Consider the following 26,962-nt stretch of genomic DNA (forward strand, 5'->3'; position numbering starts at 1 on the left):
CTGATGTAGAGGAATGTAAGAGGGGATCAGGAAGACCAAAGCAGGAGGACAACCAGAAGCTCGGCCAGCCTGAGCCACATATGGAGCCACAGGCCAGCGAGGACGGCATGTGAAACCCTGTGTCAGGACGAAGGGAGGCCAGAAAAACCAATGGTTCTCTGTCCTTAGCTTTCACTGTACCTGAGCAAGTGTCTCACGGGGATCTCGTGTCTGTCAGAACACCGAGCAGATGCCTGCTGACTCGGAGGCAGACCCAGCGGCAGATGCTCCAGGAAGGGCGAAGGGGGGATTTCCAGTTCTGTGTCATCTTCATTTGTACGGCTTTACTGTCTAGGAGACCGGGTGTTCCCCAGCTCCTTAGCGGGGTTAGTCCAGGACGTATGTAGAGGTCGAAGCAAGTGGCTGCCTTTCCACGCTCCTGAAGGCATGACAGGAGAGTGGTCTCCATCCCAGAAACCTGTAGCTGCTTGACATGGCGGCATGAAGCAACAGCTCCATTTTTAATACTCAAGACCTGGATAATTTTATCTACCCTGATGCTTAAGAATTAGATGCCTTAATGTTTTGGTTTTTATTTGCTTTTTGTTCTCTACTTTACGTGTGTAAGTGCTTTGCTCAACTCTGTGTCTTTATACCAAGACACACAGGACTGCCTGGTGTGGCCTTGGAGTTTAGAAGAGGGTGTGCGGTCCTGTGGAACCGAACCTTGGATGCTGGGAACCCAACCCAGGGTCTCTGCAAGAGTAAGTGTTCTTTCTTAGCCACCGAGGTGCCTCTCCAGCCCAGGTTTCTCGGTGTTGCTTTTTGTTTTGTTTCTTTGAGACAGGATCACAATTATTCTAGGCTGGCCTCAGAGGACCTTGAACGGGCCCCTTTGTTCTCGCCTCCCCAGCTGCTGGGATTGCAGGTGTGTGGGGCACTCCTGGGTGGACTGTTTCGTTGTCGCTTGTGCTTTTGGATGTGGGTTAGTGCATTTTATATGAGCAAGTGTGAGTTGGTTTTTTGCTCTCCCTACACCAGGGCATTGGAAGACAAACTTCAACACCCAAAGCAGAAAGGGAGAAGCTAGACAGCAAGGGAAAGAGGCTGTTGGATTTAAAGTAAAAAAGATCACTAGAGCAGTGGATAGAGCAATCATATCATTTATTCCTTCTCCTTCACAAGTTCAGTCAACTGAAAAAGTTTATTTTCAAACAGGATCTGTGTTGTCTTGGCTGAACTAGAACTCACTGTGTAGACCAGCTGGCCTCTGCCTCTGCCTCCTCCTGAGTGTTGGATTGAAGGCGTGCAACACCACACCCAGCCCTAGAAATTCTTTTTTTTTTTTTTTTTTTTTTTATTTTTCAAGACAGGGTTTATCTGTATTATTTTGGCTGTCCTGGAACTCACTCTGTAGACCAGGCTGGGCTCAAACTCAGAGATCTGCCTGCCTCTGCCTCCTGAGTGCTGGGATTAAAGGTGTGTGCCACCAACGCCCGGCTGAAATTCATTATTTTAATTTTTTTGAGGACAGTCTATTTTTATGATTTTTAAATTTTTTATTTTGATTTTTTCATTTTAATTGTTTTAAAGATTTATGGGGCTGGAGAGATGGCTCAGTGGTTATGAGCACTGGCTGTTCCTCAGAGGACCAAGTTCAATTCCCAGCACCCACATGGCAGTTCCCAGCTGTCTGTAACTCCAGTTCCAGGGGACCCAACACCCATGGCAAACATCAAATACATTTTAAAATACATAAAACAAATACATTTTAAAAGAGATTTACTATTTTACATGTTTTTAGTGTTTTGCCTGTTGCTTGCATAGATTTAGCCTGGTCCGCTGGAAGATCAATAAGGTAGCCTAATGACCTTTCAGTAGTCAGCAGTGAGACTGGCTGTACATGACCAGCTTGAGATGACGCAGATTGCAAATGAAAAGCTGACCTGCAGGAATGTATGCCCCTCCGACTGGATGGTGAATGAACAAAGGAGGGCCAAGAGGCCGGGAAGCCTGGTGAACGTCCCAACAAAAGGCTGGTAGCTAATGTCTGAGGTGTCAGTTTAAAAGGTGAACAGATTTGTTTTGGCTGTTTGAGTAGTTCTAGTGCATGACAGATGGATCCCATTGTCTGGGGGCCTCTAGAGGAGTGGCACATGACGTCAGGTGACAGCATAGCAAAGCCAGATAATGGCCTGGAAGCAGGAGACTACAGCTCCCTGCAAGGCATCTCCCTTGTGGTCATCTACTGGGCCTTACTTCTTAAAGGTTCTCACCACTTGGGGATAGAGAAATGGCTCATCTGTTATCACTGGCTTTTCTTCTGGAGGAAGATAACTCAGAACCATCTACCTCTGGTTCCAGGAGACCCAGTGCCCTCTTCTGGCCCCTGGACACCAGCAACCATTGTGGTACACAGACAGCAGGCAAAACACTCCTACAAGTAAAAGGGTTCTTGTGTTGTTCATTTTAAAAGTGTCACCTTCCAGTAGCCTCACCTAGATAACAAACTTTTGGCTTTGGGGGACATTGGAGGACCTGTCAAATCTGTAGCCGTTCTGAGTCCAAACATGGGTCTGAAATTTTTCCTACCTTCTACCTGAGACTTGGAGATGCCAGTAGTCATGAAATGCCTGAGATGATGATGTGATGTGCAGGCAAACATTGTCTGCCAACCAGAGACCTTCCCTGGAACTCAAGGCAAGCGCCCAATCCTCCCAGCAGGGGAATGCTACTTAAATATGGCACCACACATTTTATGGACCCGTCCAGCCTACGCAGAGCCAGTGAGAGTCACAAAGGAAGCTGGGAAAGGCCTGATGTGCAAGAGAAGCCACCTGTGATTTTGCGTTGGTTCCCTTTGCTCATCCTGTTTCCTCCTCCCCACCCAGTGAATGCATATGCACGGGTGGGTGTGTGGGCATTTGAACCGACAACAGAAAGCAAGGGAGCACAGGGACCCTCAGCCCACCGTTGCTCACAGAGAGCCTGATGCCAAAGCACCCACAAAACCGGGTGTGTTCCACAGAAACGTAGTGAGATGCAAACATTTGCCTTTTAAAATCTTGTCATTTTGGAGACAGTGTCTCTCTACATAGTCTTGGATGTTCTGGAACCCACTATATAGATCAGGCTGATCTTGAACTCACAGAGATCCACCTGCTTTTGCCTCCTTAGTTCTCGGATTGAAGGTATGTACCATTATACCACTGACTTGATAGAAGTATTTCTTGCTAGTTTTTCCTTTCTTTTTCTTCCTTTCTGCTTTTCTTTTTTCTTTTTTTTTTTTTTTTGAAGGGGGGGTGTTCGAGACAGGTTTTCTCTGTATTGCTTTGGAGGCTGTCCTGGAACTCACAGAGATCCGCCTGCCTCTGCCTTCCGAGTGCTGGGATTAAAGGCATGTGCCACCACTGCCTGGCTCTTTTTCGTTTTTAAAGACAGGGCCTCTCTAGTGGCCTTTGGATTGTCCATGACCTGGAACTGACTACATAGACCAGGCTGACCTCAAATTTACAGCAATCCACCTGCCTGTACTGGGATCACAGGCGCGCACCACTAAGCCTCAGTGGGGTTTTCTCGATCAGTCATTTAGCTCACATCAGTGCTGAAGCACTCGGATAACGTGGCTCTTGCCTTGATCTCACCCCTTGAGGTAAATCGATTTGAAGTGCAGGAGCTTCTTCAAACTTGGCATACTATGGAAAATCGTCTGTATGCGACATAAAAAATAGTGAAGTGTCACTCCTTCAGGGCTAATGCCTCCAGCTGAGCCATTCTTTCTAATGACTGCATTATGTTCTCAAACATGCCTATCCCCTGTGATTATTCATCCTCGTTCCCGTCTTTGAACGTTTGTGTTTGTGCAAGCTAATTTTTAACCACTGTGGCTTCTGGAGTGGCACAGGCTGGCTTCGGCCCGACGCCAGGAAAACAGGACTAACGGGAGGAAAGCACATGCAAGCATAAGCTCGGCATAGCAGGACTAAGTTGACTCTACGAAGCGCAGGAAGCAGCAGGATGCACGCATGCGCAGGCAGCGGGCGCGGGCGGGGCTCCCTCCTGCTCTAGAGCGTGGCTTTCCAACTCCGGCCGCTGGAGGGCGCTTCCGAGCCAGCGTCGAGCGTTTCCGCCGGGGCCCCGCCCACCCGGGCTCGCCCCGCGCCGCGATTGGCTGCCCGGCGGGAGCGCGCCGAGTCAAGGGGCGGGCCCGCGCCGGCTACAAAGCGGCGAAGGTCACGGCGCGAGCAGGAGCGCGCGGGCCGCCGGGAATCCCTTCTGCGGCCCGCGCCCCCAACGCGCTGACCCGACCGGGGAGCCATGGAGGGAGTGAGCGCGCTGCTGGCCAGCTACCCCACCGCCGGCCTGGCGGGAGGCCTGGGGATCACGGCGTGCGCCGCCGCCGGCGTGCTGCTCTACCGGATCGTGCGGAGGTGAGTGCGCGCCCCGCTGCACGCGGCCCGGGCCGCCGCCCCGCCCCCGCAAGGCCACGGCCGAGTCTCCGGTGCGGACCAGGCCTGCTTGCGAATGCGCGGGACCGTTTCTGCACCTCCTTTCCCTCGCCCCCTGGAGATGTCGGAAGCCGCCTCGGTGCGCGGCTGGGGGAGGGGGCTGCCTGCGTGCCCCTCCCTTCGAGGCCTGAGCCCCCTGGCTGTACTGCCCAGCTGGGCCTCTGGCAGCCCATCGGTTAGGGTGACAGAGCTGGCACTTGGTGGTCCGCATGCGGTGGCAGTAACACTCCTCACCGAAGCTTCCCCGGGAGAAGCCTTCGCGTTAAATACTTAGAGGAGGCACGTGGGAGCAGTGGCATTCGGAGGCACAAGCCTACACCGCACACACGTAGGGAACTTGTCTACCCGAAGGTGAGGACACTGTACTCCTCTGACACCTTGTCTGAGGGGGTTTGGGGACAGTACTCTGGGCTGCCGTGGCTTAGAAATCACGCGGACCCTCGTCAAAGCTGCCTTTGGCCATTCGCCTCTGTGGTCAAACCCCAAAATGGAAGAGCCTCTAATGCAAGGTGAAGGAATCGCCCTCCTGAGGACAGGAACATATGCGGGTTCATGGAGTCTCTTGGGGACAGCCAGGAATGTGCAAAGCTCAGAACCTGTCCCTAGTCCTTTGACAACATGGAGCTATGGTTTGAACTCACGTCGACCTGGCTGATAGGTCATCTTCCTCAACCCGGCTCCCCTGAGGTGGGAGGCAAGCCAAGGGTGTTGGAGGTAGTTGAGTCATAGGGGGCTTCTGAGGAGGAAGGAGTGGAAGTCAGCAGTGTCTGGAGGAGGGGGTCACATCGAAGGGGGAGACTCTAGGGACCTCAACCCAAGCATCTCATCTTGTTCTCACCCAGGTTTTGGAAGTCAGAGGGGCCTGTCAGATCAGGCAGCCCAAAGCAGCCCTTCCTTACCTACCCAGGGAGCCTGGGCAGTCCTGAGCAGAGCTTGTCTAGAGCCCAGGATGGGGCGTGTGGCCACAAAGAGCTGAGTGGGTCTGGTTGTAGGGAGGTCACTGCCTGTCACCCCTTCCTGCCCTCTGCTGAAGACAGGAATCTGAGGCCTTGGTGAGGTGCAGAGCATACTCTTGCAGTGGGAGCCAAAGTCCTTTCATGCCCACAGCAGACTGTCAAGGTGGGGAGTTTGGTCAGAGCGTGGTGGTGTCTTCATGAGCGCTGGGTCTCGTCTGGAGGTAAATTGGCCACTCACAGTTTTGAGGCAAGACTGACTTAGCAAGGGGCAGCAGCTTTCCCCGTTTGGGGCGGGGGGGGGGGGGTTGCTGTGTCGGGCAGGAATCATCAGCTGTGGCGCAGGGTGGGGGTTGGATAAGCCTGGAGAAGACCAGCAAGGAGTTGTCTTTGGAAGACCTCTTGGTGCAGTGAGTGGGTGTTTGCGAGCTAAGCACAGATAGCAAACGGCGGGACTGTGGCCCTGGGGAGCCATGTGAAGAAAATGGCTCAGTGTCTCTGTTCAGGTCAGTCTTTCCAGATTTTTTTTTTTTGGTTTTTACGAGACAGGGTTTCTCTGTATTGTTTTGGAGGCTATCGGTCCAGCCCAGCCTTGAACTCACAGAGATCCACCTGCCTCTGCCTCCCGAGTGCTGGGATTAAAGGCGTGTGCCGCCACCGCCCGGCTTTTTTTGGTTTTTTGAGACTGGGTTTCTCTGTATTGTTGTGGAGCCTGTCCTGGCACTCGGCTCTGTAGACCAGGCTGGCCTCGAACTCACAGAGATCCGCCTGCCTCTGCCTCCCAAGTGCTGGGATTAAAGGCGTGCGCCACCAACGCCCGACTTTCCAGAGTTTTTAAATCGGCTAAAGAGTGGCCGTGCTTGGTGGCATTCTAGTTTAATCCCAGGGCTCGGGAGTCAAAGGCAGGTGCAGGCAGATCTCTCTCTCTCTCTCTCTCTCTCTCTCTCTCTCTCTCTCTCTCTCTCTCTCTCTCTCTCTCTCTCTCTCTCTCACACACACACACACACACAGCCAAAGTGGTTGGTTGCTGGGAAGTCCTCTAGAGCCCAAATCTGACCACCCTGCTTCCTTACCCATGGGGTTTTCTTATCTTAGTTACTGTTAATGATGAGAGCAGCTGCCATTCCTGGACAGGTGACAGTGACTGCCATTAGGTGGCATCTCCAGGGAGGCCGTTCTCACCCATTTTACAGCTGGGGAAACAAAGCCTCAGGACTGCCCTTCCTGACCCAGCTGTCAGTGAAGCCTCCCCGTCCCACACCCACACTGCACTTCGCACTTCTCGCTGCTCCTCTGCCCCTGTCGCTCTGGGGTGGAGGTCCGCTCTTCCTGTGCCACAAGTCTCCGTGCTGCTGCTCGGTGTCACTTACCCCTTTGCATAACGTACTTGGGATTCACCCCTTGGGGATTCGCCACCGCTGTCCTGCTTGCACAGCCTGTGGCCTCTGCCAAAGTTGATTGAGAGCATAGTTTCTGTGTTTGGACATGAGGAGGACACGGCCTCCCGGATGTATAGCCCGGCCTGTCCTAGCATCCAGAGGCCCTCTGGCAGGTACTCCTGTGTCTGGGCTCTCCTCAACACTCACTGTTCTGAGCTGCCCACTCCAACTGAGTGGACGCCACTTTACGTGCCCATTTCGTGTGACCCTCTCCTGCCTTCTGCCCTGCTGCTGAGGGCACCTGTTTGTGACTGATGGCGCATGCCCTGTGTGTTGGCTGGCCAGACCTGTGGCGTCTGTTGCCAGCTACTCTGAGCTGTCATTCTTCTCTTTGTATCCTGGTTCAGGTGATGCGTATTGCTCCTGTGTCATTTCTGAAAGCCTTGTGTGGCGCTCGGTGAACTGAGCGGGTATGTGTCGGTCCCTAACTGACTCTGTCCCGAGGGAGTCAGTTTTGGGGGTCCCTGCTGTCGTCCACAGCATTGCTGTGAGAGGGCCAGGCTGTGCAGAGTTGCAGTTCACTACTGCCGCCATGGACGCCCAGGATGCGCCTCTGTGGACTCTTCCTGTTCGGTAAAGTCACACTTGGAAGAGCAGAGAAGGCGCACCTGTGAGGCGGAGCTTTCTCTGGAGCTGAGGTGCAAGCTTGGCTCTCACAGGCAAAGCCCCCTTAGGGAGAGATGAGCACACTGCCCCCCCACAGATTCAGAGCACCCTAGGATAACTGAGCCCCATCTAGTGTCTTCTGTGTGACGTAACATGGCCCTGACTGGTTCCTGGGCAGGTAGCTTGCAGTAGTGTGTCTGTGCTGCGGCTTTGAGGGCAGGTGTTTGACTCTTCCTAAGTATCCTGGGCTGATGGAGAAAACCTCACCAGGGGCCCATGCTCGTGTTTCCCCCATGTGTGTTCCAGACCCATGGAGAGGATACCAGGCATGTCATTGTCCTTGTCCCCTTCTATAAGGATCCATCTGCCATAGCTCCTTCTGACATCCCAAGAGTTAAGTGTCAAGATGACCTGCTGGGAAAATGGCTTCCAGGTCCCCCCCCCCATGGCAGTTGGGGTTGGCCATGGGCTGAGACGCTGTCCCTGCCGCCTCACCCCTCCACCCTACTCCCCAAATGTGAGTTCTCATAGAATCAGTTGTTAGCTTCAGGGAGAAAAGTGGCCCAAGAAGTTTGAGGGAAACTTGAGGGGACTTTCCCTGAACAAAACCTGGGTGGTTCTGCACCAGAGCTGCCCGGTCTGCCTGGGGACAGCATGGGAACTGCAGAGGTGGCTGGGACAGGTTGCTGCTTTCCCACCCTGTGGTGCGGCAGTGGCAGTGCTGGTCGGTGCTGGTGGGGCTGAGATCTGACCAGCTGCCCCGCTGACCTGCCACACACCTTTTGGGGCTGTCCCTGAAGGAGGTGACTTCTGGTGTAGAGATCCCAGCTAGCCGTGGTGAACAATGGTTGCCTTGGCCATGAAAGAACACCACACCCCCTTTCCGCATCCACCCCAGCAGAGATTCTCCTCCGGCTTCGGGAGGGTGAATCCCCCGCCTTCCACTTCCACACCAGGCTTCTTCCAGAGGCCAGGAGCCATTTCCCTGGCAACAGAGCTGGAGGCCCAGAGTGGAAATGATGGCTTCCTGGGTAGGAGGGGCTTCCTGGCAGACTCGTCACTCCAGAGCCACAGTCCCTGCTTGTCTGTCTTTGGCCTTCCCCATCAGACACAGCAGAGCTAAGGAACCCCAGGGGCAGGTGGGTGCTCTGTCTCAGGCTCGGGCAGATGAGAGGTCGTGCTACCTAAGTACCAGCTGTGAGGCATACCTCATGCATAATTACAAGAGGCCTATAAAAGACGTACAAATTACCACAAAGTAAGTGCTTAATTGCCCAGGAACGCCAAACGCACGGGCACCGCAGCCACGCTCATTCCCAGACCTCAGCCACAGCTGGTGCCGCAGTGCAGCTGCTCTTTCCATTCAGGGCCAGGAGCTAGCAGCAACAGTCTGTCCAGGGCAAAGTCTGTGCAACTCACTTGAGAAATGAGGGACTCAAATGAAACTTCTAGGAGGTAGAGTGACTGCAGAGACCATGTTACAGAGCTCCCTGTCCAGTGCACCGTCTTCAGGGGCTCCCTGTCCAGTGCACCGTCTTCAGGGGCTCCCTGTCCAGTGCACCGCCTTCAGAGGCTCCCTGTTGGCCCTGGGCTGTCCCTTTGTGGGCTGATGTGTGTGTGTGTGTGTGTGTGTGTGTGTGTGTGTGTGTGTGTGTGTGTGTGTGTGTGTGTGTGTGTGAATGCAGGGGCCTGTGCAGGCCAGAGGCATCAGATCCCTTGAAGCTGGGGTTATAAGCGGTTGTTGAGCCACCAGAAGTGGGTGCTGGGATCCAAACTCTGGTCCTGCAGGACCGGTGAGTGACCTTAACTGCTGGAGCTGTGTCTCCTCCTGTGTCTCCTCGCTCCTCCCTGCGAATCTGAAGGTTAGGCCTGAACTGAGGTAGAAGGAAGTGTGAGCCTGGGCTGCTAGAAACCCCCAGCCTCACCATCGTGGTCACTGTCATTTATTGGCACTGGCGAGTCTGAAACACTGTTCACTGTTCAGTGCTTCCCAAGCCCCTGTGTGTGTGGGGGGGGGGGGTGTTATTACCCTGCTGACAAGGTGCCTTCCTTAATCTGCCCACAGTAGGTGCAGATGGAGCTGCTGGCCAGGCAGTGTGGGCGGAGTTAGGAACTAGAACCCCAATACAAGGCTGTTCTCCCTCCTGGGCTCCCGACTAGATGCCCTTCCCATAGCTCCTGACGGCTTGTCATCACACTTGTGACAGCCACAAGCAGCTAGTACTGTGCCTGGCCCACTTCACAGACATGGCTTACCTGCTGAGTTTGACAAATGGGGATCTCCTGGGGACGCACGCACGCACACACTCACACACACACACACACACATACCCCACCCCGTGTCTGGGTAGGATTGTCCTGCAGGCCCCACCCGTTCCCAATGTGTGGCCAGTGAGACCCACTGTGGGGCTGCCCCCCCTTACCCAGAAGGCTGGGCCCTGGCTGAGCAGCTGTGACTTGTCACTGCCCCTGTCACCAGTCCCCACCTCCTTGGTCTCCTTGGCTCTCAGTCCTCTAGGGATTTTTTTCTGAAAGGACAGAAGGCTCTCTCAGTCTTAGAACTCTCTGAAAACATGACTTGTGCATTCTAGGAGCAGACCTCTTGGGAGAGGAGGGGTCCTAAGCTTCATCTCTACTGGCCTATTTGTTGGCTATCCCTGGTCCTGTCCCATCGTGCCCCCCTCTTGTCTGAGACCCAGAACGTTGCAGGCTGGTAGGCTGGGGCTCCCAGGGGAATACTCTGGAGCCTACAGAGCCAGTGAGTCTCCAGCTGTCTCCTGTGACGTACTTTGTCAGTTATTATCCTGAGAGAGCACGACATCCAAGGAGTCTCTCCCCCGTCCGCCATGACTTCCTCCTTGGGCTGGGCCTTCATCTCCTCCTTGGATGTCACTTCCTGCGCTCGGAGGGTCTTACATTTATTGCATCAAGGTCTTCCAGGCTGACTCTTGTCCTTGGTCCACAGGGCGAAGCCAACGCACACGGTGGTCAACTGCTGGTTCTGCAACCAGGACACACTGGTGCCCTATGGTAATCGCAACTGCTGGGACTGCCCCCACTGCGAGCAGTACAATGGCTTCCAGGAGGTGAGGGCTGCGGGCGGGCGTGCAGGCGGGCGGGGCTAAGGCTGCTGCTGAGCTGGCCTCAAGCTCTCCCGTACCATGCCTCTTGTTCTCTCTTGTTCTAACTGTGGTCCTGCCACTGTGTCTCCCTTTGAGGAAGAAGAGCAGGTGCAGGGAGCTGTGGCCACTTGTCACCACAGCAGGTGGCAAGGTCGGGCTTCAAGTTGAGAGCCAAGATGTGTGTAGCCCAGCTGCTGCAGACACTAAGTGTTGAGCTTCGTGGGCGGGTTGTTCTCTGTCACGGCTTTGATGCCCAGCCCCCACAGTGTGTGAGTGTCTGAATGTAGCTTTTACTGAAACTTAGTAAAACAGACAGCCTACCCATAGGCCCAGCTTGCAGGCTTAGTTCTCAGAGTGTGTGGCTCTTAGGGACACAACCAGGGTTTTGGTGAGGTCTGTGAGCAAGGCACACCCCAGGGCCTGCCCTTATGCACAGGCTGGATGGCTTCCCAGCACCTGGATGTTTAGGGTTCCCTGTGAGGTGACATCAGCAGCAATTGCTGCTGCTCCTTGTATAAAGAAAGTCAGAATACGGGCTGGAGAGATGCTCAGCCGTTAAAGGCTAGGCTCACCACCAAAAATATAAGAAAGCCAGATTAGGGTTGTCTGCAGCCCTGGAACATCCCTGAGTGGGGTCCCCACTGACCACGAGCCCCCTCCCTTCCCCAGAATGGAGACTACAACAAGCCGATCCCCGCACAGTACATGGAACACCTGAACCATGTGGTGAGTGGCGCACCTAGCCCCCGGGACCCCGCACAGCCGCAGCAGTGGGTGAGCAGCCAGGTCCTGCTATGCCGGAAGTGCAGCCACCACCAGACCACCAAGATCAAGCAGCTGGCTGCTTTCACGCCACGTGAGGAGGTGAGCATGCACAGGCGGGTAGAGCCAGAAAGCTGTTACCCTCCTGCTGCCCCCAGATTCCTGAGTGTGTGGCTTCCTCCTCAGCTGGAGCCGAGCTTGTGCTCAGTGTGATCTTGTGACCACTGGGAGAACACCGTGAAAACCAAGGCCTGTCAGGCAAGAAGGGTTTGTCCCTTGAGCTCAGCTGCAGTTTTAGGGGCTGCATCCTGGTCTCATTTGCTAGTCTGTGATGCCTAGGAAAGAGGCTCAGGAGTGAGCCAGGGGCCAAGAGGAAAAGCTGGCAATGACTTAGTGGACAAAGACGTTCACTGCCAAGCTTGCTTACCTTAAGTTTGATTCTTGGGGTGCACATGATGGGAGGAGAGACCAAAGTCCCACAAATTACCTCTAACTCCACTTACATGCTCGCACACACACACTAAATAAATGAATACATGTAACTTTTAAAGTTCTTTACGATGAGGCCATGAGGGAAAGATTGACACCAGGTGACTTTCCTGTGCCCCAACAAGAGATCACACTAACAACCATTCCCAGCAATGCACTGGCTGGACCTTGCAGCGTCTCTGAGGGAACAAGGGATGGGACTTCATCCTGAGCTACTGTGAAACTAAAGAACCGCTTGGCTACGCAAAGCCCAGGCGCAGCCAGCAGCCAGCCTCCTGGTGTGAGTGAGCAGCCAGCCCCCTGGTGTGTGAGTTAGGTGTCGGACTCCAGGAGAAGGGTAGAGCCTGATCCTAGGCCATCCTCCTGCCAAAACCTGGGGAATGTCAGCTCAATGCCACTCACATGAGCGGGTCCTGCTCTACAGAATGTCATTAATGTCACTGTCTCCTAGCTTCTGCTAGCCTGCAGGCAGGGCCAGTGTCTGAACCCAGTGCCCACGTGTAACACCGACCCTCTACCCGACCTACAGGGCAGATATGATGAGGAGATTGAGGTGTACCGCCACCACTTGGAGCAGATGTACAAGCTGTGCCGCCCTTGCCAGGCAGCTGTTGAGTACTACATCAAACACCAGAACCGTCAGCTGCGCGCCCTGCTGCTCAGCCACCAGTTCCGGCGCCGGGAGGTTGACCAGGCCCACGGACAGGTCTGAGGCCGTGGGGCATTTGGGTGTTGATCCGTGTGGGAAGATGCTCTTAGAGCTGGACCCTAGTGACTGAGAATAGCGTAGCATACCAAGACTCATTCCTGAGAAACAGCTGCCTGGTGGCTCCTTAGTGTCATCGGCTCTTCCTGACAAGAGTGGCTAAGATCATGATGCTGTCGTCACACGCGTTAGCCCTGTTTTGGGGTTGCCCTGCTCATTTTCCACTTTCTAGATAACATTGCATCTGTTCCTCCTGGCAGCCTCGTAGTATGTTAGGACCTGTGGCTCCTGGTCACAGCTGTCATGGGGGCTAAATGCTTACAAAGCTACAAACGTGATACACGGGTCAGACCCAAGTACATGTGACTAAAATTAACCCTAGTTTTGTCATGGTGTGTAAGCAAATGGTCTGGGTTTTTAAATGGTAAACCAGGAGAGGACTGTGGCTTAGTGATGCCCTGTCTACACGGCCAGCCCTGTAGATCGATCGAGCCTTGTCTACAAAGGGTTAAAGAGTCGTGGGGACTGGAGAGATGGCTCAGAGGTTAAGAGCCCTGGCTGCTCTTCCAGGGGTCCTGAGTTCAACTCCTAACAACCACATGGTGGCTCAGAACCATCTGTAATGAGATCTGGCGCCCTCTTCTGGCATGTGGACATACATGCAGGCAGAACTCTGTATACACAATCAATAAGTGAATCTTTAAAAAAAAAAAGGTAAAAGAGTAACAAGTATATTTCTAGTGAGACTCACCCCACAAGGAAGTTCCTTTTTCTACCCTGTGTCGGGGCGGGGCCTGAGTTCACTTGGTGTGTCATTTCCATGCTGACCATTTGGCCATGCTATGTCTGTCCCCACTCACCTGTGTCTGCTCAGAAGGACAGGCAGCCTCCATCCTCAGACCCTCGGTTCTTACTCTAGCTTCCTGGTTTCTAACCTGAGTAATGTAATGGCGGAAATTTTTATTGAACTTTTATTTTATCCAGAGCTAGCTGCACATTTTAGTTGAGTTGTAGTTAAGTGTCCTAGAGATTTTTGATGAAAACTTGACAGTGATAGAAAAATCTGGAATCACGTCCCTGTTGTATAGAAAGGGAGAAGGAACAGAGGCCGTCAGAGTGGCGGAGTGGGGCAGCGGTGGTGTGAGCATTAAGGCAGGGCATAGAAACAGCACTCCTGAGTATCTGGGTGCTGACCAGCGTCCCCACGTGGTGGGCACAGGGGTGGCCATTGGGGACTCTGGCTCTCACTAACCCATCTCTCCCTCCCTCAGAGCTTTGGTTCCTCGGCAACGAAGGCCCCCTTCCAGGTCATCCTGCTCCGTGCCCTGGCCTTCCTAGCCTGTGCCTTCTTGTTGTCCACTACACTGTATGGCCCCAACGACCCCTTCACCCCAGGGGCTGCCCTGCCCCCGGCCCTACCTCCTGGGGGCAACAGCTCCGCTGCCTCCGACAACACTACTACTCAGGCCGAGGGATGGCAGCAGCTGCTGAGCTGCTTGCCGGAGCACGCCACACAGAAGCTGCATGAGGCCTGGGCCTTTGGACAGAGCCACCAGACCGGCGTTGTGGCAGCGGGCCTGCTCACCTGCCTGCTGGCCATGCTACTGGCTGGCCGCATCAGGTGTGTTGTGGGCTTGGCTATGGCGGGCAGAGGTGTCAACACTGCGTGCTGCCCTGGGGGTGGGAACCAGGAGGCCTTATTGGTCCCCCGCTCTGGACTGAACTCCGTGCTCTGGGGGCCAGGAGGACAACGGGGACTGCAGGTGACAGTGACACTGAGCCAGTCTGCCTCAGGGTTGTCACCTGACAATCTCTACAATCAGAGTAGCAGAAGCCACAGGCCCCGTGCCATAAGAGCCCCAGTGCGCAGTGCGCAGCCTTGACTCAGGATGGACTCGGACCCTCCAGTGGTCTCACTCACGCTGCCTCCTCTCTGAGCTGGGCCCAGAGTCGGTGGGGTGTGGGGGCAGGAAATGGCGGGGCTCGGGCTTGGTAGTACCCGTGGAGCCCGCACTCACCTTGCTTTCTCCCGCAGGCTCCGGCGCATCGATGCCTTCTCCACCTGCCTCTGGGCCCTGCTGCTGGGGCTGCACCTGGCGGAGCAGTATCTGCAGGCCGCTTCGCCCAGCTGGCTAGACACACTCAAGCTCAGCACCACGTCCCTGTGCTGCTTGGTGGGCTTCACCGCAGCCGTGGCCACAAGGAAAGCGACAGGCGCACGGAGGTTCCGGCCACGCAGGTCAGAGAAGCAGCAGTGACTGCAGGGGGGAGGGGGACACAGGAGCTGGACCTGGTCTTTTCTTACCCACCCCACTCCCGCCCCCTAGCAGAACCTTGGGGTCTCGCTTGCCCCTCCGCTGCCCCCTTACTTCCCAGCACCCCAGCCCCAGTGCGCCCCAGGCCCTGTAGCTGCTCAGACTGCCACCGCCTCCCTGGCCTAAGACCCTTTCATAGCCCTGGTGATCCAAACATGGGCAGCCCCCAGGTGACCTGCTCATGGCCCATGGCGTCCTGCTAGCTCCAGGTACTCCAGTCTTGTCACAGCTCTTGTCTGGCTGTGTCTGACTCCACAGGTGAGGGCGTAGACTGCCCACTGTGCCCTTGTCATTTAACAAGGCGTGGCCTCTCGGGTGATCGAGGACTAGAGCAGAGCTGCCCCTCATCCCTTGAACCTCCTGGCCCCTGGTCCCCTCAGCATCTATTCCCAGTTCTGTCTCAAGACCTTCCTGAGACTTGTGGTCCCTGGGGTCCTTCCCTGGGAGTGGAAAATTGAGTTCATGTGGCCATCAGGGCCCTGGAGCCCGCCAGGCAGGAGGGTGCATTATCCCAGATAATGCTGCTCTGCACACACAGGACGCAAGGGGACAGACTGTTGGTGACACCAAGTCACTGTCACTTTGTCCTCCCTAGCATCAGTGGCTTCCTTGGAATAATTTGTGGAGGGCACCGAGGCTTCTGCCTTCACACGCTCTGGGGGCAGCTGCAGGCCCGTGTCTCAGCCTCTCCCCTCTTTCAGACACAGCTTCCTAGGATGCCGTCCCCAAAAGTCTTCCTTAGGGGAAGGGCCGCAAATCAGGCCCTTGCTAGCTGCATGGTTCTGACCAAACCCCTGTTGTCCCTTAGCCTTGGTTAACCATCTGAAGTGGGAAGTGGGTCCTTCTGTAGGGCTCTGGGGGTGTTGGCCTCAGTGGATTTGAGGACCACATGCGGTAACACTTGGTGATGCTGGCGGTGAAGGTGATGACCATGGAAAGTCGTTGTCCTCATCTGGAGCATAGGCCAGTACTGCCCTCTGGTGGCTTCTGGTTGGACTGCACCCTCCTTTGCTGTGTGCCTACCATGTGTCTATTAACGTAAATCCCGCTAAGCTGCAGGCTGCTGTACCCTCTGCTCCAGAGCCCAGGGAAGGCAAAAGCAAATTACACATAATGGTGTCACATCCATCAACACATGGCCATCAGATGCTGGGTCTTTGTCAGATGACTTCTTAGAGCCCCATGGGGAGCTCGAAAGAGGCACCCAGGCCCCACAGTGGTAAACCTGTTTGAGGGTTCTCAAAAGTCACTGTGCCCTCTGACCCTCCATAGCCAGACAGCAGACTGTGTCTTACCCAGCTTCCACGTGGGGTGAGCCCAGGTGTCAGAAGATGACTGGGCTTGTCTCTGGCGAGGTGTGGGTGAGGCTGTGGTTGAGATGTGGCCGCTGCTGCAGGTGGGGCACAGTTGCCTGAGAGAACAGGGAACACCCGCCTGTCTCTCGCTCCCAAGAAACGGGCCTGCGGGGAAGAGAGATGGGACAGGTGGTGGCCATTGTCTGCGCGTCCTCTCGTGATACTGTGGCTCTCCCTCTCAGAGAGGCTGGCATTAGGGTGCTAATTTTTGCTTTCTTGGCATTGGGTAGAAGCAAGATGTGTGTGTTCGTGTGTATATGTATTTAAATTATTTATGACACACAGAGCCAGCTCTGGCCAGCCCGGGTCCCTCCTAAGCATGTTGCTCCTGCCTTCTGGTGGGTGCAGAGGACGTGGTGGAGTAAGACTTCTGGCATTTTAAAGAGTTCTGGGTTACTTTAAAGTTTTGTTAGTTGAAGAAAGTGCCAGCATGTTCTGGCGTCGCAGAAGCTGAGCAAATATGGGCGCCCTTGGGTTGTGGCTTGTTGGCTGGGGACAACGACCGGGCCATCCCTGGTCAGAGTGGGGTCATCCCAGGTCATACAGGTTGTATCCCTGAAAAATGAAGGAGGGACTCTCGCCGTACTCGCCTCTGGGTCTGGAGTAAACCGCCAGGACCACTCTTTCCTCCCCTGGCCAGCCCATCCGCCCAGCTGTGTCCTTTATCTGCACCTGGTACAAGTCTTGTGTCGTGTAGTAGAATTGTAACTAATTGTCTAGTGACCCTAATCACTGTAACCACCACTGGCCATAGCGTCATGTTCTGAATGCTGTGTTTTCAATAAATGCCTCCTGGACCCGCTCACTCCGGTTGACACCAGGTACCGCGTCTTTTTTTCTTTCATGATCCTTCAGAAGGGCTTCTGTGCCACGGTGGGAGGTGGGTGGCCTTCGCAGGCACTGCATTTACACAGCAGTCTGCGCTTGGGAGCGGCTGGGGAGCTGACAGGGAATGGCTTGAGGGCGCAGCTGCTCCTCTGTCTTGCCCAGTGAGAATAAGCTGGTGGTTGAGCAGCTGCACTCTTGGTGGGGGTGAGGAGGAGTCTTGATGTTCCCCTCAGGGTTGGGTTAGGGAGTTCCAGACTTGGCCTGATGGCCCTCCTCATGTCAGGGCTCCCAGAAAACAGGAGACTGAGAGCGTGGGTTAGAGCACGCAGGCTTCCCAGGACCACTCACTAAAGGAGTGTACAGAGGAGGCTGCCTCGGGGACTCCCAGGGCAGGGCAGAGCTGAGGCTGCCACCTTTGGGATCCTCTCATCTGATGATGCCACCTTGTGTCACAGCCAGAGGGAACAGACTTCCAAAGCCCTCTCACAATGCTAACATTGTCAGAGGCCTCAAGACCCGCAACATCCCTGTGCCTAGTGGCCAGGACTCCCAGGCGTGACCGCTGCATGGCCCAGGCTTGAACGGAGCTGGGAAGAACAGGCATATGCTAGCAAAGCTCTGCCCATCTTTTGGTGCTGACCTTCTGGTCAGCGCCTGGCTGGGACCCTCTCCGTGCTCTGTGTCCCCGCTGCTTGTTGATCCTAGGACACCTGGCTATGGCAAGAATGGGCGGGCACAGGAGCCTAGTGTAGTGTCCTGCTGCCACCTGCTGGAAGGGCGTGGCCGTGCCTATGCACCTGCTCTGAGGCCGACTGACACTTGCCACAACTTTCACCAAATTCTCAGTGGGGCCCAGCGCCTTCTCGCAGGGGTTCATCCAGTCAAGCATGTGGTACCCAGGCTCCAGCCTCACCTCTGCTGGTCCTAAAGTGCCTGAATATGTCCGTGTGTCCCCTCTGGGCCATTCATTGAGGCCCTGCCAGACTCATTTGTAATCCTAAATGGAAAAATCTTTTTTTTTGGAGGGGGTCCTGGAGATCAAATCCAGATACCACCCCACCCCCAACCCCCCCTACACACATGGGAAATACTCTGCCACTGAGATAAACCGATCCCACAAAACCCAACTTCCTGCTTAAGACAGAGCATTCCTCAGAGTCTCAGAGTGAGAAGTGGGGCTTCCAACAGCCCCCCAAATGAGCAAAGTTAGGGTGCTCCAAGAATGCCCACTACAGTTTTGCTGTGCCCTGATTTCCTTTGTTCCCCCAAACACTGAGCTGGAGACTCAGGTGGCTTCACAGTCCTTTGCGAGAGAATGGGAAGGTCACCTCACTCTCTGGGCGGTCACCTCACTCTCTGGGCGTTCACCATATGGCTACATACGTTTCTCTCACAAAACTGAAAAACTGGGACAGGGGTAGTTCGGAGCTTGGCTAGCAGTAGCTCCGCTCTGCCATGACGGCATGGGGACCTCGGCCCCGTTCACCATGAGGTCTGACCCTGCCAGCCCATCCGTCGGCACATTGTCTGCTGGGTTCATTTGTCCCTTGGGACCGAGGTAAGGCTGGATACCGGAAGCTCCTTCCAGATGGCAGACTAATGTATTAACTGCCTCTGCCCCTCTCCCTCTGTAATCGGGTGCCTTAATCAGAAGCATGGTTGACATGGCCTGTGGCCATCAGGTTCTGTTGTGTGATTTGTACTGTTCTCGATTAAAGAGACACTGTCACCTTCTGTCTTTCGGGCAGTTTGGTGGTTGTTTGGTGGGGGTCTTTTCTAAGATTTAGTTTGGTGTGTATGCTGTAAGAGCCTTTTCTGGGGGTCCAAGGCCTGGCCATCTCCCCCTGTGCTACAGGAAGCAGCCTCATGAGCCATGGCCCCAGGGGAGATGTGGCAGCAATCCCAGCCCAGTTGGGAACCACCCAAAGTGTCCTCGAGTCCCACTGCTCCATTGGGAGCTTCTGGGCAAAGAATGGAGGTGGCCGGAGGAGCCCTGGCTCACTGAGCCTCACTGAGCACCTGGGCAGGGCCAAGGGGATTGGCATGAGGCTGGCCAGGGTAACAGTGTCACTTTAATGTCGAGAATCATAGTAGAGGTAGATTGCAGTGAGCCTGAGGGGGTCGGAGGGGGCATGTGGGGTGGCGTGGGTCATGCTGGGTCTCCCAGCCACCCGCTCCTAATCAGTGGTCAATTGCCCTTTCGCTTCAACTAACGCACGCCTCCTCTGGGACCCTAACTCAGGCCCACCTCGTGCCCGGGGAGGGGCCGGGCCCCTGTGTGCAGAGACTACTTCCAGGGCCGCCCTCACCCTCCTCCTCTTTGTGCCCCATGGGCCCTTGCAGGTTCCTCTCAGGAGACTCCGTCAGCCTTTTCCCCTCCAGCCCCAGCCTGGCCATGCCCTGCCCGAGCATCACAACCTCGCCAGCCTCCCTGTTCGTCCCCACCCCGCCCGGCTTCCTGCCTCTCACCAAGCAACAGCTGTTCAGATCTCCCCGGAGGGTCTCGCCCTCCTCGCTGCCAGGCCGCCTCAGCCGGGCCCTCTCACTGGGAACCATACCTTCTCTGACCCGGACAGGTAAGACCTTGTATTGGTGACAGAATCAAGCTAAGGACAGCTGGGCCAAGATCGTATGAAGAGGAGACGGGGCAATCCCAAAGAGTTGGGTTGAACCTCAGCTAAAGAGATAGGCAGGCTCAGACCCAAGCGAGCCCACTCAGCAGCTACATCGACCAATCGGATCCCCTTATTTCCATCATTACTTAAAATGTAGGCCTGCAGGAAAATGTTCCTCATGAGTGGTTGTATTTGAAGTGATATATTTAAAGGGCTCAGGAAGGGACTAGAGGTGTGGCTCAGTTGGTAGGGTACTTGCCTAGCATTCACAAGAGCCCAGGTTCAATCCCCAACACTACATAGACCCAGCATGGTGGTGCACACCTGTAAACCCAGAACTCTGAAGGCAGAGCTAGGAGGGTCAGAAGTTCAAGGTCATCTCTGTTAGAGCTCAGGCGTCTGTGCTGGCCTGCCCTTGGGGTTCTGCCGGATCCGCTCTCAGCTGCCGCCACTGAGAGCACCGCCTTGCACATTCAGTACACTCCTTTTAAAGGGCCCCGCCCACCTCCCGTCCGTCTCTCTCTCTCTCCCCCTCTCTCTGCCTTTCTTTCCTCTTCCCTGCTGCTCCTGTCCCTGGAAGTTGGTCTCCCCCTCCCCTTTCCATTTTCCCCTGATCCTTTTTCCTTAATAAAAAGCCCCTCCACTTGAACTCTGTTGAATGGGGTCTCTCAAGCCACTTTTTTTAAAGATGGATTTATTATATATACAGTGTTCTGTCTGCATGTGTGCCTGATCTCATTATGGATAGTTGTGAGCCACCATGTGGTTGCTGGGAATTGAACTCAGGACCTCTGGAAGAGCAGCCAGTGCTCTTAACCTCTGAGCCATCTCTCCAGTCCCAAGCTGCTTTTTTTTTTTAAATAGCCAGTTTGATACCAGCTTGCCCTGTCTGTACCCCTGCCTTCCAAAAAGTGCTCAGAGAGTGGCAAGCATCCTGTGTCGTCTCAGTAAATGAATGCTCACTGAGTTTTTATCCTTTTCTCCCTATCTTACTGGAAAACGTGGGCCTGAAAGGCAAGGATTTTGTTCCTGTCAGTTGAGTTTATTGGTGCTTGTCTTGGGGAGCCTGAGGAGACCAAGCCCCAGCCCTGTCTGGAGGGACTCTGCCTTGCCCTCTCCTTCCTAGGAGAATCTGCCAGGAAGGAAACTTGTTTGCTCATCTTGTTCTTAAATTGAGAGACAGACAGAGCGCGAGACAGAGGCAGAGACTGCACAAGTACAGATCATGCATGTGCGGTCAGGTCGTCAAGCCTGTCCATACAGCTTCTATCCATTGAGCCATCTCGCCAGCCTCATACCCAGTTTTGAACATGCTTAGTGTGTGTTAGTGACAGTTCTCGCTGGCCTTTGGGAACCTCCCTGAGTTTGCCTCAATCTCAGGAGTGTCCTGTGGCTTTCTGGGTGTCGAGTGAGCTTCAGGGCAGAATGTGGGTACATCTTGGTTCACCCCCTTTCTTTACGTAACAGTTCTGGGCGTGGTCGTTTAGTCGGGCTTCCACTTAACACCCTCAACAACTTCATCAGAGCCCGGGAGCCCCAGTCTTGGGTGACTTGCTCAAGGTCCCCCTGCCATTCAAAGCTGTGCGTGAGCCTGGCTACCACGCCCCTTGGTGCAGGCTGCTTCTAGACCTGCTGTGTGCGGCCAGACACGCTCGGACACTGCAGGAGTTAGGATTTTAGGATTTGAGCTAAGCAGGGGCATGGTTCCAGGCCTTGGAGTAGGCATGAGTAGAGATGGGAATGTCCTCAGTGTGGAGGCTTGGGTAACCCTGTACACCAGGTTCCTTTGAGGGAATAATGCCAGCCTCTCTCCTGTTCATCAGAGCAAGTGCCAAGCTCCACACGAAGCTTGGAGGGCGGTTGCGGGCAGTCCACAGCTAAAGGTGCTGACAGGCCTCTGACTGTGCAAGCGACAGCTGTGGTCAAGTGACAGCTGCGGTGTGGGGTCCTTAGAAGGACCTGACCAGGGAAACCTGAAACTGGGACCCTAGCCCTAACCTAAACCCTAACTCTAACACTAACCCTAAACCTAACCTAAACCCTAACTCTAACCTTAACCTTAAACCTAACTCTTAGCCTGACCCTAAACCTAAACCTAACCATCACCCTAACCCTAAAGCCAACTCTAACCCTGAGTCTAACACTGAAACTAACACGAACTGTAACTGTACCCATAAACCTAACAGTACCCCTAGCCCTAACCTAATGACTGGATGGCAGTACCTGTTTCCGTGAAAGCATGCAGTACTGTGTGACAGGGATGTGGAGACAGGCTGGTGGCTGTCACCCTCAGTCTGGCTGTGTTGCATTTCTTTCTGCCTAGACTCTGGATACCTGTTCAGCGGGAGCCGCCCACCATCTCGGGTGTCTCCACCTGGGGAGGTTTCTCTTTCAGGTAAGGAGGAGGAGAGCTGGCCGAAGGGTCTGGGAAGCTGTTTGCAGGAGCCCCTGAGGCAGGTTAACTGTGAGCCTTGGGGGCCGTGGAACTGTGTTCTGGTCCTAGGCATGGACGCCTAGCTTTTCTCCATGTGAAGGGGGGTGGGGAGTTTGGGGTCAGACCCTGTCATGCTGTGTTCACAGTTAGAGCCAGGTGCAGCTGCAGCCCTAGCAGGCCAGGCCAGCCGGCCTCAGAGAAGGTGCCAGTCTGCCCACACCGGGGTCCAGCTCAGCCCAGGGAGGTCTAAGAGAGATTCAGGGCTCTTGGACATTCCAGCCTCACGCCCTGCTCAGTTCCTGGTGTGGCCCTGGCCTCTCCTGGCTCCCGCTGTCCCAGCCTGCACGTTACCTTCCTCCGTGAGCTAAGGGACAGCATCAGGTCCCAGAGCCAGGTGGCAGATGTCCGTGTCCTGTGCGGGTGTCACATGCCGGGGCTGCTGCCATCCCTGTTGTCATCTTCCCTCTGCAGATTACTTCTCTCTGCTGTCGGGCAGCCTGCCCTCCTCCCCACTCCCTTCCCCAGCGCCTTCGGTCGCCAGCTCCGTGGCCTCCAGCTCTGGCTCCCTGCGCCACCGCAGGCCCCTCATCAGCCCTGCCCGGCTCAACCTGAAAGGACAGAAACTGCTGCTCTTCTCAACCCCCGGGGAAGCACCCAATACCCCCAGCAGCTCGGAAGAGCACTCGCCGCCCAATGGCAGCCTCTTCATTGAGCCTCCCCAGCTCCCCCAAAGGAATCGCACGCGGGACACCAAACACGACATGGGTATGTGTGTGGGCCTGAAGCATGCGTGCAGTAGGTACTGCATGGAGCTCTTGGCTGGTCCCAGAGGTCATGCGTGCTGTGGTGGGGCCTCTGTAACCACTCTTAAGCACCAGACTGCCAAGTGTGACTCTGGTAACCTTGGACCCTCTCCGATGGCTGTTTTCACCCTTTGCTCTTAGAAGTGACTTTCAGGGTTCTCATTTACTGGGATCTTGGAAAGACTGCCAGCCTGTGCCTGTCCAGGGTGCTTCCATTGTCTACCAAGCATTTTAAAAAGTTAATTGGACTCTGTTCAAGTTTAGACTTTGACGAGGAATGTGTGGTTTTCTTGGGTCTGTAAATGTGGGTAGATTTGAGCATATGGACTAAGCGCTGTTGAGAGGAGGGGATGGGCAGGTGGTCTGTAGCCCTGAAGTCACTCCGGTCATCAGCCTCACTGCCTCGTGGCTCTTGCTGGTGACAGTTGGCACTTGGGTGCTGCCCTGACCTCAGCACGGGGTTCAGAGGAGTCCTGGCCCTCTGCTGCTCAGAGGTGTGAGCAGTTGGGACTTGAGGACCTTGTCCTAGTACAGAAGCAGAGCCGCTGGGATGTCCTGGGTTGGGACTGAGAAAACAGCGGAGTCTCTTCCCCTGCAGACATGAGATCGATGCTGGCAAGAGACGGTGCCTACAGCAACCCCTCCATCAAGAAAGAGGACGACTCGTCACAGTCCTCCGCCTGCATGGTGGACACCACCACCAAAGGGTGCTCAGAGGATGCTGCTCCCTGGAAAGGTTTGTGACCGGGTGGGAGGACAGATGTTCGGAAGCCACTGAAGACATCCAGGATGGCCCTTGTCTGCAGAGTCTCGGTGTGGGTCTGGGCACTGTAAGGCTGCATGTGTGGGCCAGAGTGTCACCAGCCTCCTGGGTTGGTGCTGGCTTAGTGACAGGTGGGTGTGAGACGCCAGTGGATCCCGGTGACCTTCCCACGTGGGGAGACAGGACACTGGTAGTAGAAAGGACAAGTCAGCAAGTAAGGTTTCTTGGCTGGGAGCCAGTACCGCCCCTGAATCGGATCTGGAGTGTGGTCTGGTGACTTTGGGGCCGTGATGAAAAGACCTGGGACCTCAGTCTACTTTTTTTTTTTTTTTTTTTTTTTGGTTTTTAAGCAAGGTCTATAGCTCAGGCTGGCTTTGAACTCACTAAGCTGAGAATGCATTTAATCTCCTTATCTGGTGCCTCTGTCTCCCCAGTGCTGGGATCATAGACACATGCCACCATTCCCAGCTCTGAGTCTACTTTTTCATCTCTGAGACTTGAGCAGAGTAGTCCCCTACCTGCCCCCATTTCTTCCCTTGTAACGTGGGTATTTTGGTTGCCCCCTTGTTACCTGGGTACAGTCACAGACAGTCTGTGGTCACACGGGTTCTGGAAAGATATGCCTTCAGAGAAGCAGGGCCAACCAGTACCCTCCGGGAGGTCCCCAGGTCCTCCATGCAGGGGGACTTTCCTGGAGGGAAGAATAGATGTGGCCTGGCCAGCTGGGGTAGGTCTGAGCACCCTACATGAGCATTGGGTGCCAGCCACACTGCTTCTGACTTTGTCCTGCTTACAGGTCGCGTCGGCCCCTCTCTTGTCCGGGGCCTCCTGGCTGTGAGCCTGGCTGTCAATGCACTCTTCACCTCAGCCTACCTGTACCAGAGCCTGCGCTCATCTCCTTGAGTGCCCTCGGGACGGCACTACCCAGGTGCATGCTGCATCCGCCACTGCCGCTCAGATCCCCTGAGGGGCTCTGTCTCCGCCTTGACACCAGGGCCCTTGACCCCCTGGGTTGAGTCCCTGACCTCAGGATACCTGCTGTCCCCCCAACAGACTGCAGGCATCAGCTGTGTTTGGTGCTGACACTCTGACCCTGAAGCCAGGGATCTCTGACAGCTGCCCAGCTCCGGGGACACTGGTGCTGCTGTGACGCCAGCGCGGGCCAGCACGGCTGCCTCTGCCCTACTGCTGCCAACAATCTTCCTCTACTCCGAGACACCAGAGGTCTGCCTCAGAGTCCTGCCAAAAACCCAGATGAAGAAGGCCCTGGGAGGAGCAAGTGGACCCCAACTCACTTCATCCTCACCCCGCCCACTCAGGGAGCAAGCCTCCCTGAGCCCCTGACTAGACGGCTCCAGCCAGGGCAGAGCAGGTGGGGCTACATTAAGTACCGTGTCCCTCTCCCCGACTCCTGCCTCACACACCTGTTTTGTGACCTGTGGTGACTCAGCAAGTAGCTCCATTGCCCTGAGGGCACCAACACCACCCGTGCCCATTTGTCTGAGCCTCTCTCTCGTCATCCAGAGTCCTGGCCTGGCCGTCAGTGCCACGTGAGCTGCACAATTCAGACGAGACTGGACCCCTCACACCGAAACCCCTCTCTCCTTCATCCTGCCCCCACCTCTGTCCCAGGTGACTCTGGCTCCTGCCACCTCATTTGGCCTCCGTGCCCAACCACTGCTCTGTTGAGGGTACTGCAGACTTGTGGAGCACATCTGTCTCACGAGGAAGGAGGGACTTTGGCTTAACACTGGCCCTTTCGACACTGTGGGGTGACATGTGCCTGTGGGGGTCGGTCCCGTCCCCCAACCCAGGCCTTGGCCCCAGGAACATGTGTGTATGTGTGTGTGAGTGTGTATATGTGTCTTTGTGTTACATCAGGTGGGATTTGTTATGGGGGGGGCATGGGGCAGGGAAGGGTCTTCACTGTCATTCAGGGATGAAATTCAGCTTTATTTTTCTACACATTTTTTGCCAGGAGAGGCATGTGCTTTGGAACAAACGCCCCCAGCTCTCCCTGCCAGGAGACTGCGTGTTAAGCTTGGTGCTTCCCAGTCTTCTTTCTGTTTTTGCTGCAGGGAAGGAGGCCCGACCTGACCTCCACACTCTGTCCTAGGAGCTCTTGATGACATCCTGGGTTGTCGCACACCCCAGCATGTGGGCAGTCAGGGCAGTGTCAGGACTTCATGAGCCCAACTGCCACCAAAGGTTCCAGCTTGGGGGTGGCACTTGTATAGTGTCTGCATTTGTATAGTGGGTGCATCAAGTTTATTTTTTTTTCTGGCTAATGAAACCAAATTGTTCCCCAGCATCCTGTGTCCTGCCCTGAGGAAGCACCCAGGAAAAGCTGTGACCCCTCCCTCCCAGCAGGCCAGCCTGCCGCCCTGTGCACCCATGAGGGGCTTCTACTTGTGTTTTGATTCATACATAAAACACGTTATTTTTCTTTACAAAAGCAAAAAAAACTTAAAAAACCATGCCAACCTTTGACTTGTACCAGGCTGTTGTCTTTAATGGCTCGCTGGAAGAAAAGCACCCATCCCAGGGTGGGGCGCTGTGTAGCTCGTTGGTACAGAGACTCCATGGAGCCCTGCTTCTTGAAGGAGCGAGCTAGGAGCCATGCTGACTGCACCCGGACACCTGTGACCAACAGGAAATTGATGGTGTGCATGGAGACTGTCAGCCACACCTCCCCTGCCTCCTCTCTGTTGCTGTGACAAGGCACCCTGACGGAAAGCATAGGAGGGCAGGGTTTATTCAGCATGTAGTTCCAGTGCCGCTATCATTGAGGGCCATCAAGACAGGAGCTTGAAAGCGGGCTTGCATTGCCAGTGCACACAGCCTGACGAAGGAACTCTGCCAAAGGAGTTGGGTGGAGACCATGGGCCAAGCTGCCCACTGACTGACGGTCACAGCTTTAATATACCCTTCAGGAGCTGGGCGTTGGTGGCGCACGCCTTTAATCCAGCACTTGGGAGGCAGAGGCAGGCGGATCTCTGTGAGTTCGAGACCAGCCTGGACTACCGAGCAAGTTCCAGGACAGCCTCCACAGCCACAGAGAAACCCTGTCTCGGAAAACCAAAAAAAAAAAAACACATACCCTTCAGGACCCCTGCCTAGGGACCGGTGCTACCCCTAGTAGACTGGGCTCTTAATGCTACATCAATTAATAAGGCAATCCACAGGCATGGCCACAGTTCAGTCAAGTAGAGCTAACCAGGACCAGAGGCAGCAAGTGGCAAAGATTGGGCTGTCCCAGGCCCCCACACTAGCCCTGTGGATCTC

General features: G+C 55.1%; 1 protein-coding gene across 2 annotated transcripts; it reads left to right on the forward strand.

Moving 5' to 3' along the window:
• The first annotated feature begins 4,188 nt into the window (after positions 1 to 4,188).
• Tmem201 (transmembrane protein 201) lies at positions 4,189 to 26,173 on the forward strand. 2 transcript variants are annotated; one of them, XM_013120037.3, is made up of 12 exons: positions 4,189 to 4,409; positions 10,451 to 10,571; positions 11,277 to 11,471; positions 12,388 to 12,564; positions 13,836 to 14,185; positions 14,600 to 14,803; positions 19,406 to 19,638; positions 22,001 to 22,072; positions 22,583 to 22,876; positions 23,513 to 23,650; positions 24,474 to 24,605; positions 24,731 to 26,173. In XM_013120037.3, the coding sequence occupies exons 1-11, from the start codon at positions 4,297 to 4,299 to the stop codon at positions 24,578 to 24,580; spliced, it is 2,004 nt and encodes a 667-aa protein (XP_012975491.1). In that variant the 5' UTR covers positions 4,189 to 4,296; the 3' UTR covers positions 24,581 to 24,605; positions 24,731 to 26,173. The 2 variants fall into 2 exon arrangements, with proteins under 2 accessions (XP_012975491.1, XP_005079352.2); XM_005079295.4 differs by having other exon boundaries at positions 24,474 to 26,173.
• Positions 26,174 to 26,962: the final 789 nt, after the last annotated feature.

This window comes from Mesocricetus auratus, unplaced genomic scaffold (genome assembly GCF_017639785.1).
Source record: "Mesocricetus auratus isolate SY011 unplaced genomic scaffold, BCM_Maur_2.0 Super-Scaffold_100042, whole genome shotgun sequence".
Lineage (NCBI taxonomy): Eukaryota > Metazoa > Chordata > Mammalia > Rodentia > Cricetidae > Mesocricetus > Mesocricetus auratus.

What these genes read in the sequence shown, in the direction of transcription:
- Tmem201 (XM_005079295.4), top strand. Translation starts at nt 4,297, where the DNA reads ATGGAGGGAGTGAGCGCGCTGCTGGCCAGCTACCCCACCGCCGGCCTG. An exon ending in CTCTACCGGATCGTGCGGAG is followed by an intron (nt 4,410 to 10,450) that starts GTGAGTGCGCGC and finishes CTTGGTCCACAG; the next exon opens with GGCGAAGCCAACGCACACGG. An exon ending in GGATGCTGCTCCCTGGAAAG is followed by an intron (nt 23,651 to 24,473) that starts GTTTGTGACCGG and finishes TCCTGCTTACAG; the next exon opens with GTCGCGTCGGCCCCTCTCTT.